At 41.8% G+C, this 26,991-nt stretch overlaps 1 protein-coding gene across 1 annotated transcript in view; it reads right to left on the bottom strand.

Annotated features, from left to right (window-relative positions):
* Positions 1-26,991, bottom strand: part of pex5la (peroxisomal biogenesis factor 5-like a) — a gene marked incomplete at both ends in the record, with an annotated part of 217,787 nt that overhangs the window by 57,955 nt on the left and 132,841 nt on the right. The window contains 3 exons of the mRNA XM_084308478.1: positions 973-1,090; positions 5,540-5,749; positions 11,609-11,720. Coding sequence (XP_084164604.1) covers positions 973-1,090; positions 5,540-5,749; positions 11,609-11,720 — 440 coding nt within the window. The remainder of the gene's footprint in view (positions 1-972; positions 1,091-5,539; positions 5,750-11,608; positions 11,721-26,991) is intronic.

The following is a 26,991-nucleotide window of genomic DNA, read 5'->3' as shown; positions in this document are numbered from 1 at the left end:
GAATGTCTTCCCCCCACTCTGTATCCCATTCCTCCTCTCTCTCTCTCTCTCTCTCTCTACTGGACTGCCCAGTAGTAAAAAGCGATAAACGCTAAAAAAAAGTATCTTTAGAAAACTGGATATAAAATATATAAATGAGTACTACTGAGTAATAGTGTAGAATGATAAAAAAATTCTAATTCATCCACTGTTTTTTACCTTGTATTGTATAACTTTTGTAACTTTTGTATAGATCGTTATTTTGTTGTATACAAATCTACTGGTTGAGGAGCCGGGAAAAACAAGCATCTCACGCTTTTCTGAATGTATGTACATTTAAAAAAGCTGTGACAATAAAATAATCTGAATCTGAATCTGAATCAGATGTATGTACAGTGTTATAGTATTATTATGTACAGTGATGAAGGTATAAAGATACTATGTAAGTATAAGTCATACTGGCCAGCGGTATAACTAGTAAGAGTAGGTAAGGCATATGTACATATATATATAGTATCTACAGGTATAAAGGATTATTATGCAGGTATATACAGACAGATGTGGATACTGTAAATATAAACATGTATACAGTCAATATAAACATGTATACGGTATATACAGCATTATTGCTTACTATTAATTGTATTTCCATCTGCAGAACATAAACGCAGCTATGCCATTAAGACACTTTAAACACTTTTTAACACTACACCATATTTTATCTATTTATTACTAAAATATTTGCAGTACATCCCTACCTTATTTTTGCATTTTTGCCCTTTAAAAAAGTTTGTATTTTGTATTTTTGTACTAGTTGTATATTGTATAATTTGTATAGTGTTTGGTCTTTATTCTTTTAACTTTTTACTGTATGAAGCACAATCTCAGGGGGCTCATACAGCACCAAGCATTTCACTGTAATGCACATGTACCTTATATGTGACAAATAAAACAAAACTTGAAACTTAAATGTGTGTGATGGACGACACCTACCAGAGGAGTTCACTGGAGGTGTTTTTAGATGACCGCCGCCTCTCCATCTTCCACTTCCTGTTTCCAGTTCGTTCGGGGTTCAGCTCCTCCCATTTATCTAACGGAGAGGCGATGTTGCCTGGAGACAATAGCAGGACACAGGACACGTCAAACTCAACCACTTAGAATGGTGCATTTTATAAATGGTAAATGGTATTTATATAGCAGCTTTTATCCAAAGCGCTTCACAATTTGTTCCTCACATTTTACCCATTCACTCACACATTCACACACCGACGGCGAAAAACAGTGTTGAACTTGAGTGCATATTAGCATAGTAGGTAATAATATAGGCAAGGTAGATTCCTTAGTAGCAGAGTCCATACTAGTAAAATACGGTACAACATACGTGTCTGCTTGCTGTAGGACAAACATATTTGCATCAAGTTTGATGCCAATTGGACAAAGAATTCACTATCTGAATTCACTTTCTGTTTACCATGCATTTTTCAGAAAATGTATTAGATCTGGTGGTCTTATGGTTTGGCCTATGGATATATAATCTTTGAAGATGTTGGTCCCTAGATGCCACACAGCAAATCCTGTGAAAATCAGGTGAACAGTAGGGACAGTAGGGACGGTAGGTAAAAAAGTGATTTACATATTTTTTTTTATAAATGGTGGAAAATATGAAGTAAATGGTAAATGGTGCATTTATATAGCGCTTTTATCCAAAGCGCTTTATAACTTATGCCTCACATTCACCCATTCACTCACACATTCACACACCGATGGCAGAGGCAATCATGCAAAGTGCCAACCTGCTCATCGGGAGCAGTTAGGGGTTAAGTGTCTTGCTCAAGGACACTTCGACACGCTGCCTGGGAGGAGCGGGAATCGAACCGGGAACCTCCGGATTACCAGACGACTGCTTTAACACTATACTTCCACCCATCCTGGAGCACCAGCTATCCCTGCTGCAGGTGCCGGTCTCCACTCGCAGGTGGATTACGGACTTCCTGTCCAACAGGTCTCAGCGGGTGAAGCTGGGGAAGAGCATTTCCAGCTCTAGGTCCACCAGCACCAGTTCCCCGCAGGGCTGCGTCCTGTCTCCGCTACACCAACAGCAGTTTCTCTCTACCCCTCGGTCAAGCTCCTAAAGTTTGCAGACGACACCAACCTGGTGGGTCTCATCTCCAGTGGGGATGAGTCGGCCTATAGGAGGGAGATCGAGAGGCTGCAGAGCTGGTGCAGCTGCAACAACAAAGACAGTGGAGATGGTGGTGGACTTCCGGAGGAAAGCAGCCCCGCCCCCTCCCATCATGCTGGGAGGCACCCAGGTGGCCTCCGTGGAGTCATGTCGCTTTCTGGGCATGACCATCTCCCGGGATCTGAAGTGGGAGCAGAACACCATGGCCCTCCTGAAAAAGGCCCAGAAGAGGTTGTTCTTCCTCCGGCAGCCGAGGACCATGATGGCCCAATTCTACTCAGCCATTATTGAATCCATCCCCACCCACTCCATCATTTCCTGGTTCCCCGCCACAGCGGCAAAGGATCTCGCCAAGCTGCAGCGGGTTATTCGCTCTGCAGAGAGGGTGATCGGCTGTCCCCTGCCCTCCCTCAAGTCCCTGCACGACTCCAGGGCACTGAAGAGAGCAAGGAAGATCATGGCCGATCCCTCCCACCCTGGCCACAGCCTCTTCACCCCGCTCCCCTCTGGGAGAAGGTTGCTGCTACCGAAGGCTGTGATAGCCCGACACAGACTGAGTTTTTTCCCCTCAGCCGCCAGGCTGATCAATGACTCAGCCCCCCCCCCCCCCCCCCCCCCGCCCCCAAGTGACACCGGCACAATGACACCGGCATAATGCTGCACTGGTCTGAACTGAAACTCTGCACTTTAAAAATATTTATTTATATATATTTATTTAACTTATTCATCTTCCACTGCACTGTTTTTGTCCTGTGTCTGTTATTGTGGCATACACTGTAATGCTGCAGCAATTTCCTATGCGTTTACACAAATGGCTTAACACTTTCAATGCCAACAACGCTATATGTCGTTTGTTCATGCCGACCGTTTATTGCCAACGACGCGATATAGCATTTTTATTTTTTATTAGCTATTTGAATTCATATTTCATCAATCTAGTATCACGTTAGCGCTGCAAACTCTCTCTGAGCTCCATTGGGAAAATACCGCCCCCTATCGTCTCCCGGATGGTAATGCACCCTTTTGGAATGGACTCAATGAAAATGGATGAGAAAAGAAAAATCCGGAATCCACATTTTACTTCTCAGGCAAGTAATCCGAGCCCATCGGACTCATTGTGGACCATCAGAACAGCGTGGAATACATATTTCCAGTACGCAGCATTGGATCAATAAACGCGATCGATATTTGGAATGGCGATCAGGAATTGGAATAATCTTTTTGGAGAACATCTGATCTGAGGTAAGGAATCTATTTTACCAGTCTTGGGATAATCAGAGCTGTTTTCACAGAGATATCAGCGTTTGCCCTATGTGCGTGTGTGTGTGTGTGTGCGTGTGTGTGTGTGTGTGTGTGCTGATCAGGAAATGAGAGATATATAAGTACACATATACTATCGATAATCTAGCGTTTATTTGAAAACTATTCATAAATAGGCCGAAAAATGTCAACGTTTATTTTGTGTATTCCAGAATATTCCAGTAAAGGGCGATTATCACGGAATCGTTATATTTTCCTGAAACTTAAAAAAAACGAGCGATTTTCAAAATGGTATAAAACGGAAATGAACTGATTAAAAAACAATCCGTTTCGACAATGTTGACTGCAAACAAGTCATTGATAAGCGACGGCCAGATTAGACACATAGCCATAATTTAAGACATAGATTATGCGTTCACAAATATGAGAGCGCTATCATTGAAGTGGGTGGCAGCATTCAAGGGGGTAAAAAGGAAAACACGGCCGGCACGGAAAGTGTTAATAAAGGAATCTGAATCTAAATCTGAATCTGCTCTACCTTCCGAGCCACTGTCGCCCAACCCCTAAGTAGTACTTAGAAGTAGGTCTTCTAAGTAAAACTTCATACGTTTTTAATGACATATTTGGTCTGCACGAGGAGTCTGGATATAATCTCTGTGACTAATGAATCAAGAGATACGCTCATTTGAACATTTTGGCCTGATGCTAGAGGAATGATGCCTGATGCTGACCCCCCCCCCCCCCCCCCCCTTGATGATTTTGTGATGATACATATATACAAGTCATATACAGTACCTGTGATTTGGGAGTATTCAGGGTTTCAGGGGCTTATTGCACATAATGCGTTTTTTCTCGCGATCTATGAAAAAATACTGTATTATCTTGGAAATGTGCGATGTGTTTAGCGTGTAATAAACTACAAACTACAGCGTGTGGAAACAAACTATTACTCCCATGCTGGACTACAAGTAATGTTTGTCGAAATGGGCCACACCGTGTCTCTACAGCTATAATACAGAACACAAACACAGCTTCGCAAACATAGTGCAACGACCACGGAAAATACTAGAAAGGCTGGCATTCTAAAGGTAAATTAACCAAACAGCGTGGCAATTTCATAATAAGGTACTGTGCAATATTACTGATTAGCTAACAGTATTCAGCTGAGGGTACCCAGACAATAAACCATCTGGCCACATAAGACGGCCTGTAAATAACACGTGGGTTAAGATCCAACTCACAGCCATGAATTAATCAAACAGAGCATACGTAGTATGACTCCCATCATGTAAATATTGCTTATGTGAAGACTGTAACCTTTTCAACTGGCAAATAGGAAACTCACTGACTAATGTCAGATTAAAAATGAAATATTCCCACTTTTCTGAAAAGAGTTGTAAATCTGACATTACAAAAAAAAAAATCCATCAAAATCAGTGTTGTTGCTAATCATTGACACATGCTAGCCTGTAATTATCCCCCCAGAAAAATCCACATTGCATTTGATATATTGAAAATATTTAAATTTGTGTGTGTTTTTTAACAATCAGTTGTGATGCCATCACAAACACTGGCATTTAAAGGGTTAACATTCTAAAATGAATAGAATATTTGGTGGTTATGATCAGGGCCGAAGTTGAATAAAAGATGTATGAAAAAAAAGTGGGAAATTATTTCAATTAATAATATTTTTATGGCGTTTTTTAAGAGGACAATTTAGTCCCCTAATGGTAAGAGTGTAACAGTTAATGTCTTTGTAGATGATCCTTTTCATTACAGGGAATTGCCTGATCCTTTTCTGGTCTGTCTTGTACATGAATGAGGTCAGTTCCACTGGGGGGGAACTTGTTTGTGTGGGCGGCAAGCCAGGGGATTTATGGCATTTGGGAAACTGGAACAATATCAACATTATTCAGGCTTGAATGAAGTGAGAGCACTTTGCGTACGGTTTACTCAGTAAGATAGGAACAGGAAAGGATCTGAAAAGATGGGATGTAAAATTTGGATCACTAACGAATAGTATAACTTTTGTACATAGCGTATGTTACAGTGCATCTCACTCAGAAAACATTATTAGCACAAATGATGAAAGATTGTGAATTCAGAATGGACCTCTACCTGAATCTAGCGACACCCTCTCGGGAGTGCGGCCGCTGGCTCTTGTCTGTTCGACGTCCACCCGAATCAGCTCCGTCTCGTCCGTCTTCTTCCTGTGAGGGGTATTCTTCTGGCTGTCCCCGCGGGACGACAGCGGGCTCCTCTTGTCCTTACTGTTCCTCCTCCCACTGGGCTCGCTGAGATCCAAAAGGTCCAACGTTGAAGACAGAACTAAGAGGGGAATTAAACAGGTTTAATAGCATTGTTCCTGCCTCCCATTAAATCTGGCTTTTGCTTAAACATTGTGGTTATGAACTAGCTATTCACCCATACGGTCCCCGACAGGTTACTGAAGCGTGTGTTCCAGAAACCATTAGATAGTAGTTTTTTCTAACAAGATTAAAAGACCGGGGTCCAGATACAGTATGGTACGGTACGCAACCTGTGGTGTTTGATCCACACAGTAAATTGAGTCAATTATTTTCACAGAGAATCTAAATATATTTTGGGGTTGATGGCCGCTGCACGGAATTGGATAAGGCAAGCTCCTTGAGGAGCTCCCATTTGGTCAATTAGGCAATTCAATTGCAGGTTATCAGACCGGCAGGGAATGAGAGTAGCCTCTTGAACCATTTGTCCATTCTCTTTTTTATTCCTCCCTGCCCATTACTTGCTCCTGGGCTACAGAGCCTATGAATGGAAAAAAGTGTTATAATAAAAAATTTCATCGCTCCTCAACTTTCATTCCAATTAGAATGAGAAGGATGCGTGGGTTTGTTAATTTGTCATAAGAGCCTTATGCCTCAATAGACACCATCACCTTCCCTGTCCAGAATAAATCAACATCCTCAGGTAATATAAACACATACTTGTAAGTTTGCGATGAGCGTGAGCTGCTCTACACCCAGAGGGGTTAATGATTTGATTCAAAGTAATAAAAGTAATAATAACATAAAACATTTGTTTTGAGTGGTCATCTGTACTGGCATCACAACCGCTACACAGTGTAGTTTTGCTGCACTGCTCTTTCGAGTTGATGTGTTTCATGAAACCTCGTCCTGTATACATTGTAAAAACGAGGGGTTACTCATACATATGCATACATATTGAAATATTTATACATGGTATTCCCCCCATGGTCAGTCCAAAAGATTATTAGTGAAAACAAAACTACCTAATAATAATAAATTCAATTTGTAACGCACTTTATATTTGTGACAATCTCAAAGTGCTACAGGAGATAAAGATACAAAATGTAATTAATAAAAACAATTTAAATGAATAAAATAACCAATGAAATGGAAGAAACATACAGATCAAAATCTAAATATTTTTTTAATAAAAAAATAATTCAGGCAAATGCCTTGTTAAAAAGAAATGTTTTTAGGCCCCTTTTAAAAACCTCAACGGACTGTGGTGCTCTCAGATGGTCGGGGAGGGCATTCCACAGCCGAGGAGCAGCTGAGCAGAAGGCCCGGTCACCCATGGTGCGAAGGTGTGTCCTGTGTATGGGTTGGAGTGTGTTTGAGTGTCCAGAGCGGAGGGAGCGGGTGGAGGTCGGGGGAGCGATGAGTCCGTTTAGATAGGAGGGGGCGTTGCTGTGGATGCACTGATGGGTGAGGAGGGAGACCTTGTATTCAAACCTGAAGGAGACAGGGAGCCAGTGTAGGGAATGGAGTATGGGTGTGATGTGATCATATTTCCGCACTCTCATCAGGATCCTAGCAGCACAGTTTTAATTGTACTGGAGCTTCTGGATGCTCTTGCTAGGGATCCCGATGAGCAGTGCGTTGCAGTATTCAAGCAAAAACCCAGAATGCTAAAACTTCTGGAGCTGCTCCATTGGCAATGAATTGGGAAAGAGTTTATAGATGACACTGAGAGCACCCAGGGGAACACAGTGGGCTCTGCGATACGTGATTCACTTCTGAAAGCAGCGCAAGTGCCGTTCCTGAGGTTTCAGAGACAATATAAATCACAGCCCTCCTGTCGCTATATGCAAATGTTCAGAGAGGTACAGTACACTCTCAGGGTGTCCATGAAGTGCATGGGGGAAATGTGTTGGACCCCTGTGTGTTTTTATTTATTTATTTATTCATTATTATTTATTAAATTGGCTATTCCACACAGGGCATGGTTTTTCGCAAACTGTTTGCAGGCTGTTTGAATTCTACTTTGGACTCTTCTACTGAATTGAAAGACATAATGTCAATTTTTGTACATGTATTATTATTATTATTATTATTATTTTAATAACTGTCATTATTATACTGCAATTTCTTATAATTATAATTACATTATACTGTATTTTTTTGTTTTGCCATTCTTGTATCTGGGCACGGCTAACTGAGTCTGTGTACTCCTGATAGATGCTCTTCTGAAGCAGCATTAACCGTGGCACTTGATCAGATTGCTCAGTTACAGCACAGCACCAGCACATTGATAATAACCAAGCCAAAGACACGTACCACAGATATGAACAGAGGGGCTACAAGAAAAAGGTTCTCACTCAAGCTGTTACTAGAGCCAAATCCCTAGACAGGAAGCGCCTCCTAAACAAGAGACCAGGTGAACAACAACCTCCTAGAATCTATTTCACCACACAGCTAGTGTCATAGATATATAACACTAGATGGCTTACCCGCGCTGCTGGCCAACGGAGACCTTCGTTGCCACATGGCGGCCATCTTGCGAGGGTGGAGCACGCCCACTCATAACATGCATGTAGCCTACTATTGAAATAACCATAGCTTGCTAAATTTTCAACCGTTTGGTTTGTTAAAAACGTCAGAGATGTGGTTATCATACTTCATACTTATAATGGACTTTGATATGAAAAAGATTTATAAAAAAATTCTTCCAAGCAAGAATCATAGCCATTAATAACGTTTGTAATAAACCAAACCGTTTGTAAATCCGTCAAGATTTCAGCGAGTTAAGAGTATTTTTGTTTGTGCAGATCATCACCTTAAAGCAGTAACCCTCTGCCTTGAGCCATCTAGTATCTATGTCTGATACCAGACACATCATCACTAACAACTAGGACATCCTTCAGTGACCCCACCCTTTGTTCAGTGTTTCCTGAGCCTCCAGCTTTCTCATTCAGAAGGGCACCTACACTGTAATTTTTTTTTTTAAATCACGGGAGATTCACTGTATTATTTTACAGATTACTTTTGTTTTTCTACTTTAAGTGTAAATGCCATAAAAATACAGTAAATAACTTTTTATCAAAAATATTAACCTGGTGAGGAGTCACCTACTCCCCTCAAAACCCACTATTTGGTTCGCAAAACCCACTGGCACATTCAGACGTGGCTCTTGCAAGCATTGCAATAACATCACCAGAGACAAAACATTTTGTGGATGTTTCTAGGACATCTCAATGCCGGAGCTTCGCTAACTGCAATACAACACGTGTTGTTTATAGACTTGAACGTGAGTGTGGCTGTTTCTACATTGGCTGCACTAAATACACCACCAGGACCCACAACTACCCTATGGCACAGTATTACAGGCCAGTAGGACAACTACCCCGTGGCACAGTATTACAGGGCAGTAGGACAACTACCCTGTGGCACAATATTACAGGGCAGTAGGACAACTACCCTGTGGCACAGTATTACAGGGCAGTAGGACAACTACCATGTGGCACAGTATTACAGGGCAGTAGGACAACTACCCTGTGGCACAATATTACAGGGCAGTAGAAACATTTGGGATTGTACTGTTGTATTGTTCTTAATTGTGAAAAAAAAGTATGCACTGTAATGCCAAAACACGTTCCTTTTTGTACATGTATGAAATGGCGAATAAAGTAATCTGAATCTGAATCTGAACTACCCCGTGGCACAGTATTACAGGGCAGTAGGACACACCAACCCAGACTCATTGAAAGTTATGGCCCTTAATGTCATCCCAGAAAATACCAGGAAGGCGCCAAGACTCAAACGTCTCCTTCAACGGGAGACTTTTTGGATGGACACCCTCAGAGCCACTTCCTTTCCAGGCCTAAACGAGGACATTGACTTCTACTTCCCTGTGAGTCTTCTAGACTGTGTTGTATAAGGAATACTGTGTTGCTTCTCTATTATGTTATGCTGCATTATTTGGTTTTTGCATGGCTCCTTATATCACCATTATACCATTATTTCGAGAGGCAGTTAAATCATTTTGTGTCCTGTACTGTGCAGGACAGTGATGCAACAGTAGCAGGACAGTGGATCACAGTGATGTAGCAGGACAGTGCATCACAGTGATGTAGCAGGACAGTACATCACAGTGATGTAGCAGGACAGTACATCACAGTGATGTAGCAGGACAGTACATCACAGTGATGTAGCAGGACAGTGATGTAGCATCACAGTGATGTAGCAGGACAGTGCATCACAGTGATGTAGCAGGACAGTGATGTAGCAGGACAGTGATGTAGCAGGACAGTGATGTAGCAGGACAGTGATGTAGCAGGACAGTGATGTAGCATCACAGTGATGTAGCAGGACAGTGATGTAGCATCACAGTGATGTAGCAGGACAGTGATGTAGCATCACAGTGATGTAGCAGGACAGTGATGTAGCATCACAGTGATGTAGCAGGACAGTGATGTAGCATCACAGTGATGTAGCAGGACAGTGATGTAGCATCACAGTGATGTAGCAGGACAGTGATGTAGCAGGACAGTGATGTAGCAGGACAGTACATCACAGTGAAAGGTTAACCCTTTGTAGTGTGGTAGTGAAAGGGTTAACATTCTGAAGTGTGGTACTGAAAGGTTAACATTCTGTAGTGTGGTAGTGAAAGGTTAACCCTTTGTAGTGTGGTAGTGAAAGGGTAAAACATTCTGAAGTGTGGTAGTGAAAGGTTAACATACTGAAGTGTGGTGGTGAAAGGTTAACCTTCTGTAGTGTGGTAGTGAAATGGTTAACATTCTGTAGTGTGGTAGTGAAAGGCTAACCCATTGTAGTGTGGTAGTGAACGGTTAACCTTCTGTAGTGTGGTAGTGAATTGGTTAACCTCCTGTAGTGTGGTAGTGAAAGGGTTAACCATATGTAGTGGTGCAGTGAAAGGGTTAACCGCCTGTAGTGTGGTAGTGAAAGGGTGAACCATATGTAGTGGTGCAGTGAAAGGGTTAACCTTCTGTAGTGTGGTAGTGAAAGGGTTAACCATATGTAGTGGTGCAGTGAAAGGGTTAACCGCCTGTAGTGTGGTAGTGAAAGGGTGAACCTGTAGAGTGATAGTGAAAGGGTTAAAGGAAAAAGAAGAGAACACTAGTTTGTCTGTTCACTAACAGTAGCAGGTGCCAACAGAGGGAATATACAGTAGCTAATACAGCCTGTTAATTAATAATTGGTTTAGACAGATATTTATTGATGGCTTTATAATTTGCATAGGCTAATTGAGACAAGCAATTAGATTAGATTAAAATGTATCGTCATCATACAGCACAAGTACAGTACAACGAAGTTTGGCATCCAACCAGAGTGCAAAAGTGCAACAGCTATACACTGTACAGGTGATTAAACTGGTGGCCATCATAACTCACGGATGATCGGAAATGTGTTAATATTATGTTCCTGCTGGAGCGCCATTATATTTCAATTATATATCCCAAATATGCATACTGTCTATCATGGCGTAGTTTGTAGAGGACTAAGCACTCGCCCACCACCACAGACACCCGGGTTCAATTCCCGGCAGCGGTACCTCCCGACTTTGCCAGCCGTCCCTACGAACACAACTGGTAGTGTTCGGGAGTGAGAAGCCAGTCGGGTGCGAGACCTGGCCGTTGCAACAGCGACTCCTATTGGTCGGTCGGCGCCTGTTCAGCAGGGAGGGGATCTGGGGGAGATAGAGTGAACCTCCATGCATGTTTCAGTGAAACTCGTCGCTAAAGAAGCGACTGGCGACTCCACATGTATTGGAGGAGGCATGTGGTAGTTCTACACCCTCCCAAACCAGGGGGGAATTAGCATAACGACATAATTGGGGGCAAAAGAAAAAAAAAAGTTAAGTGACTTATATTTTAAGACTGGGTCAGCTACCCGACCAGAGACAGGGAGACTGTGAAAAGGCACTGTACTGTACCGGTACCTGCTGTATTGGACGTCACTGGGCGGGAAACTCCATCACACTTGGTCTCACAGAGGAAGTCGTCAATGGAGGGGCTTAGCAGGGGGCGGCTCTCTTGTTGCTCACTCACCAGCTGCAGAGACAAGTAGACGAGACAGCTATGACTTCAGAGATATGACCCTTTAAACCTTCCATGAGAACGTCAACAAGACCACATGGTATGATAAAGTGATGTTTAGTGTTCCGGACCTTTGTTTTAAGCACGATTCCAATTGATCACTACTGAATTTGGGTCTGTATGAAAACAGCACGTCAGTAGAACTCTTTTAGCACTTTTATTAGTGCGTCAAGTAAAATCTTAAAAACACTGGCCAGTGGCCACGCTATTGTGAAACTGTATTTTACTATCATGCAATTTGCTACAAAATAATCTTCCTTGCCTATATTACTACCTACTATGCTAATATTTTGCAGCGGGAGGCCGCAATTCGAAACTGGCCCCGGGGGGGGGGGGGGGGGGGGACCCTGATGTAAACAAGACAAAAGTATTTTTCTGGTCTGCATCCTCTTAACAGTTGTTTGTATTGAGCCGTACTGTATTGTTGTGAGACCCAGTGCCTCATCCGTAGCTAACATTGTATTGCACTATCGCAGGACCTTAGCATGTCTTACCATGCTTTTTGTAAACTTTATGTATTGTACATTATACCTGTTATGTCTTATTCTTATTACTTGTATTATTGCACAAATGTCTTATTCTCATTCCTATTCTTATTACTTGTATTATTGCACAATCACTGCGGGCATGACCCCCCGCATTTCACTGTATGCTTGTATGCCGTGACAAATAAAACTATTGACTTGACTTGACTTAATAAAGTTATCTAGTATCTACAGATATGTAAAAGGATTATGTGAAGGTATGTAGAGACAGGTGTGGATAGATATATATATATATATATATATATACGGTGAGAATAAATATATATATATATATACCACCTTACACTGGATCCACACAGCCAACCTCACCTGAGTGTGACGGCTGATTTGCTGTAATGTCAGCGGTTCAAGTTCAAGTTCAAGTTCTCAAGTTCTTTAATAGTTGTCATACAGAAGTACAGAATACTTTCATACAAAATGCTTCTTACTGTTACGCTCCAGAGACTGTGCTAGACAAGATAGTATCAAATAACATAATAACATAATATAGCATGAATTTAGAAGAAGAAAATGAGGTCACAGTTGTTCGGTATAGACATATGTACAATGTTCTGAGTTACCATATAATATACAATACACAACTATGCAGTGTACTAATGTACAGTACTATCTAGTGCAAAGCACTACCGTCCACACAGACAGCGCATTTTCCCCTGTCTTATTTTGCGCAGGGGCAGAGCTTCCTATAGGCGACATGATGTGGTTGCCTAGGGCGCCACACAGAGGGGGTGCACCAAAAACTGTGCCCAGCAAAAAGAAAATGAAAGAAAAAGGAAAATAATACACATATACTGTATATTATAAAATATATATATATATATTTTTAGCTGGGCATATTTTTTTGCGTCCCCTTATATATCGGCAACCAATATTTTGACATAAAAAAAAGAAAATCTAACATTAAAAAAAGAAAGATGCGCCACAAATAAAATAAATGCTAATGTTTGCACATTGGGGGGGGGGCACCAGGGGTGAAGCTTGCCTAGGGCACCAAATGTGCTAGGTCTGCTCGCGTGGGCTGTGTGTGGCTGTTATATTAACATGGGTGCCGAGATGAAAAGCGGCAAGACACGTGCACCGCTGAGATTGGTGGCTGTGGATCGAGCCTTAAGGATGTCTGTGTTTTGTCTGGTGGACTCAACACAGAGCCCAGAAGGCATCCGTCATGTTCTGTCTCGCCTCATTCATCCAGATGAACTGGGCTGCAGAAGAAGAGGCGGCTGTGCGCGCATCCCGGAGTTTAATAGCTAAACCATTAGCAGTTGTTTATCTAATTTTCCAATCCATTTGATAGTTAATCACCTCCCTTATAGGGCACTCACAGGCTTTCTGTAGGCCCACTGACGCGGCTGTGGCGTGGCTTTCACACCTAATCCGTTATCAATATCCCCGGGTCTCTGCTCCACCTCCAGGAGACGCCGGCTCCCTCTTTTCCAACCAACACTCCATGACTGGGACGTGAGACTTAATACAAGGGTTTTGTTCCACGTAAAAAATGGCAAACGCCGGTGTTGTCGTGGCGGGCTTCTGCCGTGTGTACATAATGCTGGCACGGAGAGGAGACATGACATTTGCCATCCCTGCCGGTCCAGGGAGGCATTCGCAAGCAGAATCTTAATGAAGGTGCTAAAGAATTAATTAGCAGCCAGCCATGGCATGAGGTGGCACACAACCTGCCATATGCTTGATAGGAAAGGTGCTTGAACGGGGCTCCATAACATGCCTGTGAGAGGCTCTAACAATGACAGATGTTCTTGCATGCTTCCAGAATTAATGATGTGGCAACATATTATCTATTTAAGCTAAATTAAAAAGCAAAACCTTTGACCTCATCACACATTTCTAAAAGTGTATGAGCGTTTTTCCTTTAATTATTATTAAGAAAAGTGTCCTAACTTTTCGTCAACTTCTAATGTTATAAAACAAAGAGCTGAATTAATGAAGATGACACGACTCTTAGACATGAGCTGATACACAGTATGGAATGTGATGTGTCATCCCTACTGCAAATTACAAATATATAATGCAACATAATCAATACATAATTTGGGATGCTCTATATTGGCTTTTTTACCGATACTGATATACTGATATTGTCCAACTCTTAATTTCCAATACCGATATCAACCGATACCGATATATGCAGGGTCCCCCCCCCCAAAAAAAAACTGAATAATTTCAGGTAATTAACATTACATATATCTTGTCATGGAATTAACACAACATGATGCATACTTTTGACAATAAATAAAATCAGAAATTGTTCTTACTTGCTTGCCTGGGTAAATAAAGGTGAAAAAATATATATATATATTTTTTGAAAACCGATACCGATAATTTCCGATATCACATTTTAATGCCAATATCGGCCGATCCCTACTGATTATCAATACCTTTTGTGACATCAAGCTTAAACAGTATATCTGCTACATTGTTAACTTACAAATCTTTCACAAAGTCAAAAAGAACAATGTTTATGGCTTTGTAAACTCAGAGCCTTGCAATTTCTCTACCCCAAGAATGCTGACCCAGCCGAGGTAATTAGGGTTTGTGGAGTGTGTGCGGCTCTGGTGTCAGAATAAAGCTTTGCTTCACAGGAAATGAGGCTGTTTGAAGTACTTTGACTTCACCTCCTGCTGTCACTACGATCTCCCTGACAGAGAGTAACTACCTCTTCTCCATTCCCATGCATTTTATTGCATTTTGGATTGCTCCCACAATGGAACTGCAGGAATGTACACAGTAGTGCAGACCTACTGTGAACAACAATCAGTCACTTTGCTGTTACTTTCATCGAAATCAAGAGGCGTCTTCCAGTAGAAGTTGTGAATATTCAGAGCAAATTTGGTGACTGTACAACTAGCGGATCAGGAGATACGCTAATTTGCCAATAGACAGTCTGGCCTGATGGTGGCACTAGACGAAAGGTCATGGGGTCACTCAAATCAATATGTTTCTTCTTCTTCTTGGGGTCATGAATGGCAGCGAATTTCATGGCAATCTGGCCGTAACTTTTTGAGATATCTGGTTCACTCACTTACTCAGACTCACTCACTGACCTACATATGGGACCAATAACATAATAAGTAGATTTAGACTGGTTGTTAAAGGGGCACTTCACCAAAAAACAATGCTGATTTATTTTGCATATAATCTCACACACATCCAAAAACAATTGCTTTAGTTTGAATATGACCACCAGTGATATTATCAGAGACAATGGGCCTCATTCAACAATACTCTCTTATTATTGTTCTTATATTCTTGCTTACCTGTCTGTTAAGAGAACAATAAGAAAAGCCACCGCCACATTCATCAAGCAGTTCTTAAAATCCAAATCTGTTCTTACCCAGGTTTTTTGGATGGTGAATCCCACTCATTCTAAACTGGATGCGCAAGTTCTCGCGCAAGTCATTTGCATACAGAGACACGCCTCGCGGGCTCATTATAATACGAGAGCCGTGGGTCTGCATCGGATCCCCCAGCCGTATTCAATCGCTGGAGCGCTTTGCGATGGATCAAAATTAGATAGGAATCAAATGTATTGTCATCATACAGCACCCAGGGCCGGACTGGGGAAATAATTCATACCGGGAGATATAGCGCGAAATATAGCCCCAATCAGGCCACCTTTTAAGCGGGGGGTCTGGGGGTCCCCCACCAGGAAATTTTTTGTTACAAAGACATAATTTCCTGCATTCTGGTGAATTTTAGTGCATGTGAATCACAACCTAATGAGCCAACAATTGCTTAGTACAATGTACTGTTATGAACCTCAAATAAAACTGTTGTGGCACTAGCAATGCTACTCTCTCCACCTTCAAAAAGAAAAAAGCAAGAGCACAACATATTTTTCTATTTACTATTATAATACAGTTAACCACTCTCTCCACCTATTCAAACAGAGCAAGAGCACAATACCATATTCACTTTACTGATGCACTACACATCAACAGTTAAAATAGCCCTTTACACAAACATTAAATAACAGACCTTTCATTACAATACTATAATAACAGTAGCCACTGCCAGAATAGTGACACATGTGTTGAGCACACGCATGCATAACGAAGACAGAAGATTGCGTTGTCTCAATCATTTTAACTATAAAATGAGCTCAAAGTATGAGCTCACTGACTGAAATTTCCAACAAAAAGCATCAATTGTCAAATAATATTGATCACATTAACTAGACTAGATGTTTTTGAGGAAATTAGAAAGGGAACAACAACTTAACCCTTGTGTCTGATCAGATTCTTATTTTTTTGATAACTTTGCAGTGATTATGTTTGTAGCCAATATATGTGGCAAAGGTGTGTAATCTTTGAATTATCTTTGAATTATTTTGACTTTTTCTTTCATAAATTGTTTATTCAACTTCAGCCCCAATCATAACCACCACATATTGTTTTTTGTAATGTCAGATTTAACAACTCCTTTCAGAAAAGTGGGAGTATTTCATTTTTAATCTGAAGTTGAATAAAATATTTATGGAAAAGAAAGTGGGAAATTATTTCAACATAACATATTATTATTTTTATCACTGACTAACCTGCTGGTTCCTTGACCTTGGTGCAAGAAAACATTTGATAAATGTTGCCGGATTTAGCAGCATCTCCTGTAAGGGCATTTCTTTTTCTTTGTTTTATCCCTCTCTGCTCCACCCTTTCTCTTTCTTCCACTGTCCATCTTGACATCAACGTTAATTGACTTTCGCTCTACTGTATCTCTCCCGAGTCCCTCACTACCTGGCTCATTGCCTGGCTGTTATTCTGCATCTGAGTGCCATCACAAGCGGCAGCATGGCTCCATTGTGTGTGTGTGATCCGCGTGAGGGAGAGAAAGTCAGATAGTTCTCCAACTCTGTCGCAGACAGTGAAATCCTGGTTGGTCCCCACCCACCTAGGTTATCTAACTATCGCGCCGTGCCGCCGCCACAACTAGAAACACATATATATTTTTTTTTTAAATCTGTGCAGGCCAGGCCACCGGGAAAACTCCTGGTGCTCCGATGGCCAGTCCGGGCCTGACAGCACCTATAGTTATATAGTGGAATATACTGTATTAATATAGTAATATAATAGTTGGCTAGTTGCGCGCTTCTGGCTACCTCCCGCAGTGCGCGCATACACAAATCGTTCCAGCAAAGTACTGCTTTGTCAATACTGAACGACTGTGCGTTGTCAAGAGCCAATCGCACAGGTTGCCACTCATCTGGCTCCGCAAATAGATCTAGAGTCTGACTGGCAGTGCGCATAGTACAGTGCCGCGCATGCTCCAAGTCAAACTGGATGACACATCTCTCTCAAATCCATTTGGAGAACAAAGCGCAGTGCCCGCGACGCAGGTCTTGATTGATTGATTGATTGATTGATTGATTGATTGATTGATTGAAAATTGTATTAACAGATTGCAGAATGGGTACAATACAGTACAGCTCAATACACACAATTGTTAAGGGGATGCAGACCAGAGAAAGCCTTTCGTCTTGTTTACATCAGGGTCCCCCATTTTCAATTCATCATAACATATATGACATACACGACATACAGATAGACAGTACTGCTACATCTATACATTTATGACACACCAGATCTACAAATACAGTACTGTTTGTGATACAAAAAGAGAAAAAAAAAAGAGAGTATATACATTTGATGTAGAAACTGTACATTGGAGGAGGTGGGGGGGGGGGGGGGGGGGGGGGTTGGGTAGGTGGGGTGGGGGGGACTGTACATTGGAGGTGGTTGGGTGGGTGGGGTGGGGTGGGGGGATGGGTAGGCGGGTGGGGGTAACTGTACATTGGATTATCAACGAAACCTACTTGGTCCAAGAAGAGGGTCTCGTGTATGGGTTTAAGTCAGTTGTTTATTTATTTATGTTTTACTGTTTGCATACGAGGTGGTCCGCAAATGTTCTTGATAACAATCTAGTGGTCCGCATAAAACAGAAGTTTGGGAACCACTGATATAGACGATCTCTAAATATGCGTTCTATACGTATACAGTACTGCATATCTGTATGTCATGTCATAAATGTCATGATATATATCTGTATATCTGTATGTTGTGTATGTCATAAATGTCATTATGAATTGAAAATTGGGGACCCTGATGTAAACAAGACGAAAGTCTTTCTCTGGTCTGTATCCCCTTAACAATTGTGTGTATTGAGCTGTACTGTATTGTACCCATTCTGCAATCTGTTAATAAAATCTTCCATCAATCAATGGCCTTGGCGGCCAGAGCATAACTGTTCTAACAGCAATATATAATCCATTTCAGACAGAACGCACGCAATAAGTTATAATAATAATAATTATTATTATTGAAAAGGTCTGTATTTTTAAAGTCGTATTTGGGGGAAATTAACCAATGGTAGGCTTTTTTTTTATTACATTTTTTGGGGTAAGAATTTCTTATTTCGGTAAGAGTGCTCTCGATCACTCTTATAATTTGTTCTTGCCTGAGAAAAAAGCAACAATAAGAAAACTTTGCTGAATCCCAGGTAAGAACAAAGTAAGAGGAAATGCTAGTTAAGAACGAAATCTGTTCTTATATCGCTTCATGCATGCATGCCCATTGAATCCTGGTGTTGTGTTAATTACAGCACCATGAAATGTAGATGAAAAAATAGCAATACCTTGTCTAGGGACTACTACCTGCTAAAATAAAGTGAAGTGTCCCTTTAAAGGTTAGACGTAACCAGTACATTACAGTCGATGGTTGCTCAAAGAGAGACCTTTTGCATAACTGAGCACTGAGCTACCTCCAGCCAACACCCATGAACTATGATGCTATGAGAGAATTGGACGCCACACTTAATTTCTACCTCTATAAAACATAACTTCTTGCTGAATAATTGTCAGGAAAAGATGGGCCCCTAATGAAATCATTTCATCAGTCTTTCACCTACGTAATTAGATGATTTCCCCCCGTATTCAATTAAGAAGCTCTTTCACTTTTGGCACGAAAATAAAAAGACTGCTGACATAAATAAGAATTATTGAGAGAAAAGACACTTTTGGTAATGAGAGGAGATGGTACACAACAGGGGAAATGCGTGTTGCTCAGTACAGAGTGGAACAACCAGCACTGATCCCCACTGTTATTATGTATTCATCATATCAAGACCCTGCCCCCGCACCTGTGTTTCCGGCCTCCGCTGTCTCTGTAAAAAGCAATGATGAAGTTAAAAAGTTAATCAAATGATGACAACAAGGAGGGGAGCGAAACACAGAAGCGGTGGCTCTGCGATCACGGCTGCGCAGCAAGTGAGTTACTGCTGACAGAGCGGTGGGCATAGTTGCTTTTCCTGTACTGATGAAGTATACCTACTGTAGAGTGCTGTAAGTGCAGTTATATCATGTCAGTGTTAAATCATTAGTCAGCTCATGATGAATAGCAAAAGTAACTTTATTCTTAGAGTTGGCAGCCACGGAGTAATTGTAGTGCGCTGTACTGTACCGTACTGCACTTAGGATCGGACAAAATGTCAAGCATTTCTGCGGCTATACATTTAATTACATTCAATCTTTGCCCTGAAAGAAAGTACGAATAATACAGAAATATATATATATATATATATATATATATATATATATATATGAATTGCCAGTTTCCAGTCTGTTCTTTTCTGTAACAGAACTGATAACCCCTCTAATAGACATGTACTGTAAGTCACGAGGCACAGTTATGTAGGTACTATTCGGAGGTGACAGTGGCTCAGGAGGTAGAGCAAACGTCTAGTAATCGGAAGGTTCCTTGTTCGATTCCTGCTTATCCCGGGCAGCGTGTCGAAGTGTCCTTGAGCAAGACCCTAATTACCCCTAATTACTCCCGATGAGCAGGTTTGCTCCTTGCATTTATATGTATCGCATTTTGTCATTTAGCTGACGCTTTTACCCGAAGCGACTTACAAGTTGTGTACGACAAGTCAGCAGGAAGGATACAACTCTATCAGCTCAGTAACAATGTTCAAAGTGTTGAGTGCTACAGTGTAGGTTAGTATATTAGGACTAGTGCATGACAGTAAGGTTAGTTAGGGTTTTAACTAGGGCTGTCAGTTTATCGCATTATGAAAATTAACTAAAAATTAATAATAAAAAAAAAGAAAAATTATATATATATATATTTTTTAAATCTCATTCATTCCATAAGAACGTAGAATAAACATTTACAAACTTTTTTTAATATGGTACATTTGCATGTTCTTGGTATCTGATTCTAGGGACATCTATGGATCTCAGGGAATGTATTCCCAGTGTCAGAAATACTGTGTCTGTTACTATAGGCTTGAGTAAATTGTAATGAACCAAATGAGAATATCAATTCAATTCTTTTTTATTATTATTTTTTTTTACTGTGAATAACACCATGCTAAAATTGACCAGACCTGAAAAATCTAAGCAAATGAATAAAGGGAAGATGATTAAACAGAAGGTTTTGTAGATACAGTACTGAATTCTGCCATCCGGACACATGCATTTTGAAATATGATTATAAAATATAAAATATCAGGCCTAAAATGTTTATGGGATTAAAATGTGATTAATTAGATTAATTAATTACAAATCCTGTAATTAATTAGATACATTTTTTTAATCGCCTGACAGCACTAGTTTTAACGTTTATTTATTATAATTTTTCGTTCAGATATTGATTGAAGAAGTGTGTCTTTAGTCGACACACGATTGGTCCGGGTTTCGGCTGTCCTAATTGTAGTGGGAAGTTCGTTCCACCATTGTGGGGCAAGGACCGAGAATAGGTGGCTTCTCTTTGATGACCCTCCCGGAGCTCTGATAGGAGTAGGTCTGAGGCGGCCAGAAGATGCAGAGCGTAGGGGTCTTGAGGGTGTGTAGTTAGTTAAAGACCATTAACTGGAGGTAGGCAGGAGCCGTTCCCTTTGCCGCACGATATGCCTTACATGGTCGCCTCCACCATCGGTGTGTGAATGTATGGGTGAATGTGAAGAACATAATTGTAAAGCGCTTTGGATAAAAGCTGCTACTGTATATAAAGGCACCATTGGCATTTACCATATTAGATTGCAATGCTAATGTGTACTTGACCTTGTGTTTGTGTGCAGCTACTGTATGATGCGTGGTGAAACGGAAGCAATAAGGTAGCCAGGTGGGGGTAACAAAGCCCGACACACCTGTCTGGGTCCTCATCCCTGCTACTGGAGCTCCTCTGATGTTCAGGTATCCTAGCGATTGCCAGGCGAGTTTAGCTCGTTAGCTGTCGTTGTCAAGCTAACGTTAGCACTGTTGCCCCTGGTAGCTACGTTATTCCTAGGCCTACGTCAGTATGACTGTGTAAACTACTAACGAGTGGGTCACAGTCAACCAGAACCTGCTAGCAGGTCTGACCCTTTAGCCCAGCAGTTTAGTGCGGCTGCCTGTGGATCTTATGGTCCCAGGTTCAAAACCACTCGGTTACATACATCAGTCATTCAAAATATAAAAAAACATTCCCACATGTTTGATGAACGACAATATTTCAATATTTAATTCTAATAATAGCGACTTTAATTCCTCAGTTTCCTACTTTTCGCTGATTTACAGGAGGCTTGTCAGTAGCACTGATGATAGGAGCAATGGAGAGCGCCTCAGCCAATCACAGCACAATATCACAGGGCACAGCAGTTCGTCACGCTATAATGGGGCGGGTTTGGAGCTCGCCTGGGAATAGTTAGGACACGTTATTCACTGCTAGCCCATATATCCTTTACAGTATGTAATGGCCATATAATCCCATGATGGATGGGCTAAGCTATTGACTGGGCTACTTTGGTTGGTTGGTTGGTTGATTGATTGATTGATTGATTGATTGATTGATTGATTGATTGGTTGATTGATTGATTGATTGATTGATTGATTGATTGATTGATTGATTGATTGATTGATTGATGAATGCAATGTAATAAATGATATTAACTTGTATTTTCTGGCCTCTACCATCATGGGGATATCCACTGGCTGTCACTCATCATGCCAGACAAAGCTATAGCACAATAGTGTAAACACACACAGTGTACACAGTGCCGAGCTCTCTGAGATCAGGGATAAGGAGGCTATACTGTAGGTCATCTCACAGTGTTAAGAATGCATGAGGCAGCAATAATCCGCAGAGACGTCTGGCAGTGGGTAACGATTTCTGTCACATGCAGGTTGTCTCGACAGGAGCTACCGTGGGCATTAAAGTGAGTTGCGTCCCTGTGAATACTGTCCCTCCAGCCTTCTTAGCATTAAGTTAAACTAATGGAAGTGTCTATTTAGTTCCAGGCTAAACACTTCACCTAAGGAGCTTCATGCACGATGAAACAGATCATTGTTTTGCTGTTATTGAGACCGCTCTCTGTGACTGTGTGTGCGTGTGTGTGTGTGTGTGTGTGTGTGTGTGTGTGTGTGTGTGTGTGTGTGTGTGTGTGTGTGTGTGTGTGTGTGTGTGTGTGTGTGTGTGTGTGTGTGTGTGTGTGTGTGTGTGTGTGTGTGTGTGTGTGTGTGTGTGTGTGTGTGTGTGTGTGTGTGTGTGTGTGTGTGTGTGTGTGTGTGTGTGTGTGTGTGTGTGTGTGTGTGACTCCGGGGTCACTTCTGTATGCGGTAGCTACTGTGAGGGGAGGAAGATGAGGGGAGGAAGATGAGGGGAGGAGGTGAGAGGAGGAAGGTGAGGGGAGGAGGTGAGGGGAGGAAGATGAGGGGAGGAGGATGAGGGCAGGAGGTGAGGGGAGGAGGTGAGGGGAGGAAGATGAGGGGAGGAGGTGAGGGGAGGAAGATGAGGGGAGGAGGTGAGGGGAGGAGGTGAGGGGAGGAAGATGAGGGGAGGAGGTGAGGGGAGGAGGTGAGGGGAGGAAGATGAGGGGAGGAGGTGAGGGGAGGAGGTGAGGGGAGGAAGATGAGGGGAGGAAGATGAGGGGAGGAAGATGAGGGGAGGAGGTGAGGGGAGGAGAGGAGGGGAGGAAGATGAGGGGAGGAGGTGAGGGGAGGAGGTGAGGGGAGGAAGATGAGGGGAGGAGGTGAGGGGAGGAGGTGAGGGGAGGAAGATGAGGGGAGGAAGATGAGGGGAGGAAGATGAGGGGAGGAGGTGAGGGGAGGAGAGGACGAAGATGAGGGGAGGAGGTGAGGGGAGGAGAGGAGGAAGATGAGGGGAGGAGGTAAGGGGAGGGGGTGAGGGGAGGAGGTGAGGAGAGGAGGTGAGGGGAGGAAGATGAGGGGAGGAGGTGAGGGGAGGAAGATGAGGGGAGAAGGTGAGTGGAGGAAGATGAGGGGAGGAGGTGAGTGGAGGAGGTGAGAGGAGGAAGATGAGTGGAGGAGAGGAGGAAGATGAGGGGAGAAGGGAAGATGACATTTATATGAAGCACAGCTGTTATTTAGTTGTGAAAGAAATATAACTCTTTCAAGTTTTGTATTTAGAAAACGAAGCTATTTTTCTGTAAAACAACAAAGGAAGTACAGTGGCAAGGACTCAACTCAGTAGAGAAGATCAAGGTCATGGCTCTACATGGCTGCGGGGGGGGGGGGGGGGGGGGCGGGCTAACGGTGAGAATTGTGCTTTGAACGCATCATAAAGCCTCCATATGCAGCTTCTTCAAACCACTGGAGCTGCGAAGGGGGCCAATTCGAGATAATGATCTTGCTTAAACCCCTTTTTTTCTTCTCAAGCTATGATAGAAACCTCTGTGTTTATCCATAATCATTTGGCTAATGGGGACGGAAATTCCACCCCCAATTACCGGTATAATGTGGTGACGCCCTTTGAAGGCTCGTAGTGTAGCACCAAGGCCAGCTCTAGGTGGATCGTCCCCTCTGGAGTACGGAGCTCTGGAGAGCTTCCTCTACAGTTTGACCTTCACACAGGGGGCTCTCTACCAGACGGCTACATCTTCTCCCACCCCCCCTCCTCACCGCCCATCGTACCTCCTTGCACCTACCCTAGACAAAGCACGGTGGCACTTTGTTTACAAGTGCTTCAGGGGTAATCCAGGAGATTATGTAATGGAAAGCTTCAGCTAATTGCGCCGCTTGGGCATGCCTCCAGGAGATCTCTCAGATGTTGTTGTCAGGGGAACCGTGTACCAGTTGAACTGAGAGTCGCGAGGGTAGCGCTGTAGCGGCGAGGTGAGCGACGCAGGGAGGAAGGACGGGACGAGGAGGGAAATGTGAGGAACTGAATTGTAAAGTGCTTTGGATAAAAGCTGTTATATAAATGCACCATTTTCCATTTACTTACAGTACATGGCTGCATACTGCGGTGATGAGGAATGACCTTACATTTGAACCACGTTGTGTTTTATTTTAGTTCTGGCTGCTCATTTCCATGTAGCTCTAATCTCTACTGTCTTTAACTATGAATGAACACAACACTCTAACTTACCATCTTTATATAATAAAGTACTCAACCTCTACTGTCTTTAACTATGAATGAACACAACACTCTAACTTACCATCTTTATATAATAAAGTACTCAACCTCTACTGTCTTTAACTATGAATGAACACAACACTCTAACTTACCATCTTTATATAATAAAGTACTCAACCTCTACGATTCTTGTACCGGATCTCCTCTCTGGTAAACAAGAATACCCTGAAGACTCTGGCAGGAGCACTCATTCAGGGGTACTACGACTATGCTTGCACCTCATGGTACCAAAGCACCTCAAAGGCGCTAAAAACAAAATTACAAACATCTCAAAACAAACTGGTCAGACTACTGCTTGACCTTACTCCTAGAACCCACCTCACCCCTGCCCACTTTGACAACCTAGGATGGCTTAGAGTAGACGACAGAGTACAGCAACTTGCAATGGGCCTGGTCTACAAGATACACTACACGACCAAGGTACCCATGTACATGTCAAAATACTTCCCAAAGGTCAGTGAATACCACGATCACAACACCAGAGGGAGCTCCACAAATCATGTTAAACCCAGATTCGGCTCAAATAAGGGACTAAACACGTTTCGCAATTATGCCACATCAATGTGGAACGCCCTACCCAAAGCTGTAAAGGAATGTGGATCACTACCCACTTTCAAAACCTCTCTCAAGGGACACCTACGGGAGACTGCAATTCAACACTGGCCCCTGTAAATATCCGAACCCAACCCCCTCCAATGTACAGTCATTTACCTAGTATGGTTTTGTCAATAGTCCAATGTACAATTTTGTTTGTTTGTACAGTGTCTCCCCCCCCCCTCAATGTACAGTTTTGCTTGTATATACAGTGTGCCCCCCCCCCCCCCCCCCCAACCACCTCCAATGTAGATTACCCAGTATGGTTGTCAATATCCCAGTGTACCCAACCCCCCCCACCCAACCTCCTCCAATGTACAGTTTCTACGTCAAATGTATATACTCCCTTTTCCTGACTCCTTCTGTATCACAAACAGTACTGTATTTGCAAATCTGGTATGTCATAAATGTATAGATGTAGCAGTACTGACTATCTGTATGTCATGTATGTCATATATGTCCTGATGAATTGAAAATGGGGGACCCTGATGTAAACAAGACGAAAGTCTTTCTCTGGTCTGCATCCCCTTAACAATTGTGTGTATTGAGCTGTACTGTATTGTACCCATTCTGCAATCTGTTAATAAAGTCTTCAATCAATCAATCAATCAATCAATCAATCAATCAATCAATCAATCAATACTGTCTTTAACTATGAATGAACACAACACTCTAACTTACCATCTTTATATAATAAAGTACTCAACCTCTACTGTCTTTAACTATGAATGAACACAACACTCTAACTTACCATCTTTATATAATAAAGTACTCAACCTCTACTGTCTTTAACTATGAATGAACACAACACTCTAACTTACCATCTTTATATAATAAAGTACTCAACCTCTACTGTCTTTAACTATGAATGAACACAACACTCTAACTTACCATCTTTATATAATAAAGTACACAACCTCTACTGTCTTTAACTATGAATGAACACAACACTCTAACTTACCATCTTTATATAATAAAGTACTCAACCTCTACTGTCTTTAACTATGAATGAACACAACACTCTAACTTACAATCTTTAAATAATAAAGTACTCAACCTCTGCTGTCTTTAACTATGAATGAACACAACACTCTAACTTACCATCTTTATATAATAAAGTACTCAACCTCTACTGTCTTTAACTATGAATGAACACAACACTCTAACTTACCATCTTTATATAATAAAGTACTCAACCTCTACTGTCTTTAACTATGAATGAACACAACACTCTAACTTACAATCTTTAAATAATAAAGTACTCAACCTCTGCTGTCTTTAACTATGAATGAACACAACACTCTAACTTACCATCTTTATATAATAAAGTACTCAACCTCTGCTGTCTTTAACTATGAATGAACACAACACTCTAACTTACCATCTTTATATAATAAAGTATTCAACCTCTACTGTCTTTAACTATGAATGAACACAACACTCTAACTTACCATCTTTATATAATAAAGTACTCAACCTCTACTGTCTTTAACTATGAATGAACACAACACTCTAACTTACCATCTTTATATAATAAAGTACACAACCTCTACTGTCTTTAACTATGAATGAACACAACACTCTAACTTACCATCTTTATATAATAAAGTATTCAACCTCTACTGTCTTTAACTATGAATGAACACAACACTCTAACTTACCATC

This window comes from Notolepis coatsorum (assembly GCF_963971535.1).
Source record: "Notolepis coatsorum genome assembly, chromosome: 2".
NCBI lineage: Eukaryota > Metazoa > Chordata > Actinopteri > Aulopiformes > Paralepididae > Notolepis > Notolepis coatsorum.
Note: the sequence above shows the minus strand (reverse complement) of the source record. Positions and strands in the feature narration are given on the sequence as shown.